Source organism: Vigna unguiculata, chromosome 5, assembly GCF_037176805.1.
Source record: "Vigna unguiculata cultivar grain cowpea cultivar isolate G323 ecotype 2 chromosome 5, ASM3717680v1, whole genome shotgun sequence".
Classification (NCBI taxonomy): domain Eukaryota; kingdom Viridiplantae; phylum Streptophyta; class Magnoliopsida; order Fabales; family Fabaceae; genus Vigna; species Vigna unguiculata.
The window spans coordinates 55672461-55682741 of NC_140796.1; the positions used below are offsets into that span (position 1 = coordinate 55672461).

At 31.5% G+C, this 10281-nt stretch overlaps 1 protein-coding gene and 1 long non-coding RNA gene across 6 annotated transcripts; both read right to left on the reverse strand.

Annotated features, from left to right (window-relative positions):
* Positions 1–571: 571 nt before the first annotated feature.
* Positions 572–1514, reverse strand: LOC146886582 (uncharacterized). The gene is made up of 2 exons (XR_014995301.1): positions 1280–1514; positions 572–706 (listed from the first exon to the last, which is right to left on the reverse strand). It is a non-coding gene; the product is annotated as an uncharacterized LOC146886582 (long non-coding RNA).
* A 639-nt stretch (positions 1515–2153) lies between these two features.
* Positions 2154–6645, reverse strand: LOC114184863 (Pentatricopeptide repeat (PPR) superfamily protein). Of its 5 annotated transcripts, XM_028072228.2 has the most exons (4): positions 5233–6645; positions 4043–5127; positions 3043–3768; positions 2154–2707 (listed from the first exon to the last, which is right to left on the reverse strand). In XM_028072228.2, exons 1-2 carry the CDS (start codon positions 6092–6094, stop codon positions 4130–4132), a joined length of 1860 nt encoding a protein of 619 aa, XP_027928029.1. In that variant the 5' UTR covers positions 6095–6645; the 3' UTR covers positions 2154–2707; positions 3043–3768; positions 4043–4129. The 5 variants fall into 5 exon arrangements, with proteins under 5 accessions (XP_027928029.1, XP_027928028.1, XP_027928026.1 ...); XM_028072227.2 differs by having other exon boundaries at positions 2154–2643; positions 3625–3768; positions 4043–6645; XM_028072225.2 differs by having other exon boundaries at positions 3625–3768; positions 4043–6645.
* Between the last annotated feature and the right edge of the window lie 3636 nt (positions 6646–10281).

Here is a 10281-nt window from a genome sequence, read left to right on the forward strand (position 1 = left end):
CTTCCATGATTACGTCTAATTTCATATTGTAATAGTTGACCAATCATTTAACCAACATTCTTGCCAATTCTTCATTTGATTGGATGTGCGCTGTTCGTGGAGAATAGGTGATTCAAAGATAAGCAGTGCTGTTAGAATAAACAAGCCTGCAGAATAAACTATTAGGATTAAATACAAATTTATTTGTACGAGAAAAATTTTCAAAAATATATTACTTCTGTTTAAATTTAATTCTGCAGAAATATATTTACTCGTTTAATGAAATATACTTGAAGTTAGTGTTTACAAGAGTGCCCTGTAAAAGGTCCCTATAATGAAAATGTAGACGTTAGAGGGAGAAAACGAGCTTTTCATGGCAACACGAGCCCGGAAAAACGTCAAAACAGTTGGTATTAGGGAGGGAGATCGTATAGAATCTCTAGAAGAACCGTTGATCGGTTAATTGTTCAATTATATCTGAATTGTTATCAATTTTTTTCGCAAAACATAAAATAAAAATAAAAGGGAAAGAAACAATGGCAAAGGATATTCAGTAGAGATGTTAGATGGTGTCTAGGTACACACTTCAGAGTTTAATCGAATGCCTCAATAATATAGGAACAAATTCTGGTGAATATTGCTATTCCTTGAGCTGTTCTGTGTCATTTGGAAGATTCAAGGAAGTTTGTCACGGCAACTGCAACATCTTTCTACAAACCATTCTAACCTGTTCTTAGAAAATGGAGAAAAAAAAATTGTCAGTGACATCTTCAGCCTTGCATCTATCAAGAATGGCGGGAAAAGACCTAGCTAATTGTTTTTGACTAGTGGATAACAAAGAGGGGTCTCTTTGAATACCTACCAGTCCAAGAGAGATAATTTGTCATGTGCATTACTTGTGCTAGTCTTGAACAAAAGGAAGTCCAACATCCTAAACCATCATGATTCATACTTGGTAAAATTACAATTCAACGTCGGTCTCGGTCAATTTCTTTTTTTATTCACATTAGTTGTTAATATTTTGTTACTAAAAAGAAATGAATCTACAACTTTTTTCACCCTCCATTTGAAACCCTTTAGATCAACTTTATATTTCTCAATGTTACTGAGAAGAGTTGAACCCACCAATAATAATTTGCAATGCTTAGCATCCTCCTCTCAGTACAACATAATGATTTAGTATCAATCAAAAGTTCAACTTAATAATTAAACGAAGAGAATGCAAAATCAAATTTTGAAACGAAGATTGTTTGTTACATACGTAGAAATGCATATGAAATTAAGAGAAGAGAGGACTCACAAATCCTTGAGGCACGTATTCTTGGATTCGAGTTGTTGGTGATCCAATGAAAATGCGTAAGGAACATTAGTAGTGGGTAATGTCTTGTGCAGAAGAGGAAGATTGTCATGAGATGGGTGGGAGGAAGGAGGGAGTGAGAAAGGTGGCGATGGAGTGGAAGATACTGAGAAGGAGTATGTCCTGTTGCCTGGTCCAAAACTAATGGGAAGTGGAGAGGGAGGTGTGGGAGGTGATGATGTTGGAGACTCACTCCCTAAATTCATATTAATTCAACATAATCTTTTCCAATTCACTTTCATTCTTCTTTCCTCTGTCTCAGTCATTTCCTGGACTAAATATAAAACAATACTGCAACAGTAATCTTAAGTTAAGGGCATGCATGAGTTTTAGGTGTAACCAACCTAACGGTCATACATGTGCCAAATTGCCCTGGCAAGTGCCAACCATCAGCTATTTAGCTAGCTACTCATTCTTTGCTTGACCAACCTTGCTTCAGATTGACTTTCAGCTTTTGTCTCAGTCTCTCTTTTCGTTTGAGTTGAGGATTCCATAAAGGGAGAAACTTTTGGCAAAATATTTATCATGTCATAGAAATTGTTTACATTATATATGCATTATATAGATCACACATATAGTCCAATTACTTTATTTGAATAGCCATTCATCATTCTTCAAAGGTAAAGATTTTCTTAACTCCGACAAAAATTCCACTTCCTTGAAAGGTGTCAAACATTTAACAATTTCCTTGTCAAATTTCTTTTATTTATAACTTTTGTATTTCTTTACTCAAATAATTATAGATTCAAATACCAAATTATTAAATGATATTCAAAGATCATATGTAGAAATCGACAGAACTAATCAAAATTAGAAATCTCGGCAAAACAGGTAAATATAATATCCGAACTTAAGAGTGTAAAACCAACAACTAACCTAAACCAATATCCTAAAACAATTCAGAAAACAGTAATTATCAAAACTGAAGTACAACCAGACTCCTAATAGCTACAAACTAGTGTCAAGTGTAAAAGATAACAAAATCAGCAAATGTAAACTGAAGAAGACTAGGCTAAGCAAAACTAATGAAAAGGAAAGAAAACTGCACTAATCTAAACTAAAAACAGCATGGCCTAACTCAAATTGGCCATACTATAGTTACAACTTCTAGTTAGTAATTATACTAACTAAAGAAAGTATCAAAATTCTACTCCTATTAGGAAAAACAAAAACTGGGAGCAAAAATTGAAACACATTATTCTTCTGCTCGACTCTGTCCAATCTGTGTATGTGCACGCACTAATCTGGTTGTCTATAGAAATCTGTGGCAGCAGTAGCAACTCCTTCTCATCATCCAATGAGAGTGGCTGAATGTGTAAAATAGGAGATGTAAGATCATCAGCAACAGCATCTGTAACTGTAACTTCAGCACTATTATCAAAAACAACAGTATTAAAATCAGCAGCAGCAACAAAATTAAGATTCGAAGTACGAGCAATGGGGTTACTAAAATCAGAATTAGAAACAGCAGCAACAAAAAAATTAGGATCATGAATTCCCAAATTCAACAGCATCAATACAGAAGTGTTTAAAGCAAATACAGTTTACTTTACAACATAATCATAAATGCACCAACACTGCTAGCATCTAAACTTATGACACCATTTTCAAATTATTAGTCTTAATGCAGATATAAGCACCAAGGAAAATCCAAGATAGTAAAGGAAATAGGTAATTTATTCATCACGAATAAATTCAGACTGTACCTGAAAAAGAGACAAATGTCAATGAAGACAGTAATATTGAAGGTATCCCATGCAACATCATACATGAGCTATGAAGCTCTGACATGGCTCGGAGGCTTACTTCCGACGCATTGTGGACATGGACATTGCTAAGGTACACAACACTTTTTTAGGTTTATTTCATGTGACTTAAGTAGTTATTTCAACTATAAAGAGAAACGCTTCTAACAAGAGATTCAGCTCCAGGCACCTGGGAACAATTAAAAAGTGTGTGTGTGTATATATATATATATATATATATATATATATATATATATATATATATATATATATATATATATATATATATATATATGTATATATATATCCAGCATAAACACACACCAAAACAGAATTCTCTGCAGAAAACCAGTTAGGATAAAAAAAAACCACAATATAGTGTATTCAATTTAACTGGCCAAAATGCAAAGAGCTTAGAGACTACGGAGAAGGAAACAAAAAAGTGCCATGGACACCCCCATATCAGCAAATAAGGAACTTGGTGAAGGGGAAAGTACTCCAGAAGAAAGGATTAGTGTCAGGCGTTGCAATGAGAAGACTCACATCATCTAAAATGAGAAAGGGGTCAATATTTGAATTTAAGGTGTTGAATGCAGATATGTTGTCAGAAATGTGCCTGAAGCGTAGTGCCGGATGCAGTGGAGCATCTTTGGAGGCATGGAGAATCTTCCGTCTATTAAAAGTAACCTAGTTGACAAAAACAAACATAGAAGAATATTAGTCAGGGATGTGAAACAAAGTTACAAAATTGAGGCTAGTCATATAAAAGATATTATCAAGTATACAGTGCAAATATTCAAATCTGAAGTGTTCCTATCAAATGGTATTGAATTCTGCCACTGTTAGATATAAGTTACAAGAAGATACACGTGCTCTACTAATAGCTGGAATATGCTAGCACCCATCCCCCTCCATTCCTTCACAAAATATAAAGAAAAAGTATAAGATTAGTAACTATTACCGGGGGTATGATAGGTTAATGAATTTCACAGCATAGAAATTAATGAACCCTTCAAGCAGAAGTGGGCTACATGGTAAGCATAAGTGTTCAACCAACTGAAGCAGCTACATCTGACAGATCTTCAGAACTGGATGAATCTAGAATTGGGTTACACTCTGTATTAACTTCAGCTTGATGTTTATGTTTTGCTTGTACTCCTTCCTCATGCCAAACATAGTTCAATGCATGCAATGCCTTGGCAGATAACAACCTCAGATCTCTCATTTCAGGCAACAAATTTAAAACAGAAAGATATATATCCGATCTACATGCATATTTACATAAGTTGAAGAAATTTCTGTCACTCAAGTGTATCCCTGACTCAATCATCTCACGCAGTATCTGTTTCATCATTGGAAGATCTCTTTCTTTACAAAATGTGAAAAACATCAAATTATAGGTATGAGCATTAGGTTTCAGACCATTGTCCTTCATCCGGTAATACAATGTGCAAGCCTCTTGAATTCTCCCATCTCTAAAAAGTGCATAGAGGCCAATTGAGTATGCCACACTGTCAAGCGGATATCTATTCATTACTGCTAAGCTGGTAACACTGACAGCCTTGCGATACTTTTGGACCTTTAAAAGTTCGCCTGTTATTGCAGTATGTAGGTAAGCATCAGTATCATGAGAACTCATAACAACAACACGGTACACATTAACAGCTTCATCAACTCTTCCCGCAGCGCAGAGTGCGCTTAACAGTCCAGCAAAACTATATTTATCTGGCACAAAACCGACATCAATCATGTAGTCATAGAATCCAACGGCAATAGAAGGCAGGTCGGCTTTAGTAAGAGAGCTTAAAAGAGCATTGCAGAACACTAAATCAGTATCTATATGTCTGGAGGCTATAACTACTTTGGGTAAGAGATAAAACATCCTGGAACGACAGATGGTGGATAACAATGAAGTAAGGGTATAAGAATCAGGTTTTAAGTTTTGGTCGGATAAACTTAAAAAAACTCGGAGTGCATCACGGCACCTTCCAGCCTTTGAAAGAGAATCAATTAATACATTAGATAAAATTAAATCTGGGATTTGGCCTGTAGATAACATGTCATTAAACAAACGGAAAGCATGAGTTAGCATGTTGTATTGCATAAAAGCCTTAAATAAGATGGTATATGTTACAACATTAGGATAACAACCGGTTTGAAGCATATTGTTGAAGAGGTTGGCAGCAAGATGAAGACGGCCTAATCTACAATAGTTATGGATGAGAATGGTCCAAATATTGACAGAGAAACTGATGCCCAGAACAGTCATCAGTGCCAGAAGCTGAAAAGCTTGCGGTAGTGCATTAATGTTACAGAAAGAATGGAGAAGCATCCGAAATGTGAGAGGGGAGGGAGAATAGCCTGCCCTGAACATAAGTCTGAAAATATGAGAGATGTAAGGGAGAGTGTTGCGGCATTGTCTCTTCAAGTTAATGTTGGAAAGATGAAAGAGTGCAATGTTGAAGGTGAAGAAATTAGGGGGATGGGTCTGGTTGAAGAGAGAGAGAGAAACCGCCACATGGGAGTGCCCTGTCCTAAAGAGAACATCCATAAGCAAATTACGAGCAAAGGTGTCGGGGACAAATCCATAGGAGCCTTGCATGTGCTCATACGCCTCAACAACCATGTCGTACATACCTCCACGCCAATAAACCCTCAACAACACCAACTGAGATTTAGGGTTTGTTAAAGAGGCACATCCAATGCTCTTCAACTCAGAGAGCGTGGCTGAGACAGTGTTGTAGCGGTGAGTGAGGCGACGGAGCACAGTGACGATGTGATCGATGGCTGGCAAGTCATTGCGGCGCCGTTGGGCTGTCCACAGAAAAATTGAGAGAGCAATCAAATCAGATGGACATCTAGACACTGTAAGCTTCAAACTCTGGCTGTTCACTCTCTGCTTCTGCTTCTGTCTCTGCCCACAGCACCAAGCAGAAGAAGAATGGCATTGCATTAGTCTGAGTCTCCACCCTATTCCTGTTCCCTTTCTTCTCCACATCCAACTCCATATCATTTCCCTCAAAAACAATTCTAAACCCTAATAATTCTTGGATATCATGTTTTCTACTCACTTTTGCAGTCGTGGTGCAGTCGACGGTGAGGTTTCTGCAGCGGCGCAGTCATGGTGCAGTCGACGGTGAGGTTCCTGCAGCGGTGTCGACGGTGCAGTCGCGCGCGAGTCGCAGGTGAGGTTCCTGCAGCGGCGCGAGTCGTGGTGGTCGCCGGAGGCACGAGGCAGATCTGGTTCGCGTGAGGTCCCTGTTCGCAGTCGCGGCGGTTCGCGGTGCTCTGCCGGTTCTGGTTTCGTCGCAGCGGAGGCGACTCGCGGCGGCTTCGCAGTGGTGTCTCTCTGTCGGCGATCCTCGTTTTCTCGTAAGGGTGTTTCGCGAGCGCCGTTCTGGTTTCGCAGCTCGCAGTGGGATCAATGGTGGCCTGCTTTTCGGGCACCTGTGACGGTGGCTAGGGTTCCGGTCGTAGTCGCAGCAGTTGTGTCAGTGGCTGCTTTTGTAAATCGGTAATTTTGCATTGACCTATTACTCGATTCACGAAGCTGTCCTTACTAATTGTCACTGAATTACTACCTCTACTACCTTATTGACGAAAATGCCACTTATATAATTAATGATTTCGTATCCTAACTTTTGGTTAATTTTATTTGGTATCTATATTTTTTATTTATTTAATTTAGTACTTCAATTATTTAAAATGATTTAATTTGATTTTTTATATATGGAACAAATGTTAAGTTGTAAAATTTTTAATTTAAAAAAATAATAATTTTTTTAAATTAATTTTTTATTTTTATTTTTCAAAAAATTTAAAAATTATCACGTGTCGTTTTATCATCATGTCACGTGACAACTTATAATCATGACATGTGACGATAGTAATAATTATGTTCAATTTAGTCCTCTAATTAAATTTTTGGTTCAATTTAGTACCCTAACTTTTTAAAATGATCCAATTTCATCATCTTCAATTTGAGACCAAATTAGTAAATAAGTTTAATTACAACTTATATTATAACTTATATATACATGTTACAATAACTTTTTCTAATATATACATCAAATCATTTCACCTAAATACTTAAATTATTTAAATTTTTTACATTTGTTACCATTGTAATTTTTTACACATGAAATTTGTATACTTGTAAAAAATAAAATAATTTGAATATTTAGGTGTAGTGATTTAATGTACAAATTCAAAACAATTATTTTAACATGTATATATAAGTTATAATTAAACTTAGTTACTAATTTTGTCTTAAATTGAAAAAGACGAAATTGATCATTTTAAAGGATTGGAATATTAAATTGAACAAAAAATTTAAATTGAGGATTAAATTGAACATGACTATTACCACCATCACGTGTCATAATTGTAAGCGTGATATGATAGTAAACTGACACGTCACAGTTTTTAAATTTTTTTAAAAAATAAATAAATTTAAAAAAATTTATTTTTTTAAAATGAAAAAAAAAATGAAAATTTTATAGCTTAACACATATGATGTGGACATGGTATTAACTCCAACTTAACAAAAATGACCAAGTTAAATCTTTTTAAATAATTAGAGTACTAAATTGAAAAAAAAAATATAAAAATATAGGTACCAAACTCTCATTACTAATTGTCACTTAACTAGTACTTTTACCCGTGCAATGCACGGGGCACAAGATTTTAAAAATTAAAAAATTAAAAAATATAATTAAATTTAATAATTTTTTTTATAAAATTAAATAAATTTTTAATTAATTTTATGATAAAAATTTATTTAAATTATTTATATATTTTTTAACAAAATATATTGTATATAATTATTTTAAATAATATATTAAAATCGAGTTAATTAAAATTAAGAAATTAAATAAAATATTTAATAGATAATGTAGAAAAATGTAATAGTTGATTTTTTAATAACAAAGATGATGAACGATATATAAATTGTTAAGTAGACTCTATAAAAATACAAAAATAGACAATAAAAAAATATAAAGAGTAGACAATATAAAACTATAAATGATAGGCCGTGTATATAAATTTAAATAATGGATTCTTTCAAAATACAAAGGTTAGATAGACGATGCAAACAAAACATCAAGATATAAACGATCAAAAACTACGTATGTAAATCCAATGTAGAAAGATATAAAGAATAGACTATTCTTTTGGAGTCATTTTTCTATTTCTTTTTGGATATTGAATTTCAAATTTAAATTTTGTTACCATATTTCTATAGTTTTTACAGTTTAGAATTTTAAATCCAAACTTTATTACTTTATATTTTGAATTTTAAATTTGTCAATATGAATCTTAATTTAGAAAAAAAAATATTGAAATTGAAATCATTAGTGAATTTTAAATCTTTAAAAGTTTTAAGAATTTATAATTTTCACTTTGCAATGATACACGTATGTCTATGTTATAAAAATTATGTTTTAAATTATTGTTTAAGCTTTTGTGAAATGTCAAAAATGTGTGAAAGTTGTTCAAAAACATTTAAAAATTCATTAAAAAGTTTTTAATGTTACAATTTTTTGTAGGGTGTCAAAACGTACCAGCCCGGCCATTTTGCCTCTCCTTGCCTTTTCACTTTACATTTTGAAATATTTTTTGTAGCTTAAGTGGAATATTTTTATAGCTTTTTGAAATTTCAAAATTCAAATTCAAACTTTATTACTATATATATTTCAAATTTCACAATATTAAAATAAGATTAAAATTTAAATGTTGAGTATTTTCATATTTTTAAAGTTAAAAAAATTTGTAATTTTTACATTATATTTTAATTATTATTATTAGGTTGATATCATTGTGTTATTTTATAATTATATTTTTATTAAATATTATTATATTTTATAATAATTATTATATCGTTATGAATTTTTGTATTTTTTACGAGAAACATTAAGAATATTTATTAGAAAAACTTAAAATTTTTGTACATGTTTTATATTTTAAATGTTAAATTTAATTTTATTTACGGTTTTTTACAATTTCAAATTTTAAATCCAAACATTATTATTTTATATATCAAAAATATTTAGTTTCAAAAAACTAATTTAAAAAGCAGAAAACATATCGGTTGTTAATAAACTATTTATATTTAGTTTCAAAATACATTTTACAATGCCTTTAACATATATTAGAATTTGTATGTATGAATGTTGTATATATTTGAAAGTTTGTAAAATAAATGAACGAAGGTCGTAAAATAAATAAATAAAAGGTTTAAATTATGAAAAACTTAAATTATGAAACACTTGAATAATCAGTTATAATATTAAAAAAATTAAAATTTTAATTATGAAATTGTCATTTTCAAACACTTATACATAAAGAAATGAGATTATTATTTTACAAACATACTTTTAAAATATGTCAGTGTCAGAATTAATTTATATTGACTTTATGTTGTACCAAATCAATTAATTTAAAATTAAACAATTAATCAATCTTTGTTATCATATTATTATACTTTTTTGCGATTTTAAATTTCAAATTCAAACTTTATTACCACTTCGAATTTTAAATTTGGTAATATGCATCTTAAGTGTACTAAAAAAATTTATTTTGAAAAATATTGTTGAGGAAAGCCACTAACAATGCTCTGAATTTCAAAATAGTATGCATTATTTTTGGCTTTTACCCCTATTTTCTGCACATATCAAAGAAATCAAAGAAAGAAGAATAAAAGAATAAACTTGACCTTGTAAACCAAATAATGGAATTTGAAAAAACGTTGGACATCTATGCATAAAAGTTCATTGTATCAAACATTTGAAAAAATGAAAAAGGAAATGAAAAGTGCATATCTATTTTTTTTGATAAAATTTAATGTTCATCCAAAATATTTATGGTTGGTAGAGATGGGAGAATGTGTGTTGGAAAAAGGCGTATATTAGAAAACAACATTTATTTAATGTGTGTGTTAGAATCAATACATGAAAATATGTGCACTCATTTAATGCAAAATATATTATTATATTATTATTGAATATTATTATGAATTATAACATATTATTTTATTATTAAGAATCATCAAAGTTTTTCAACTCTTTATTTTTAAGATTTTGTTCCCAAATACTATATTATTTAAGATTATTTTTTAATTATCATAACCAATAAATAAATGAATCAAAAAATACATAGTAAATATAAAAAAAATAATTATATTGAAATTCTGAAGTTTGT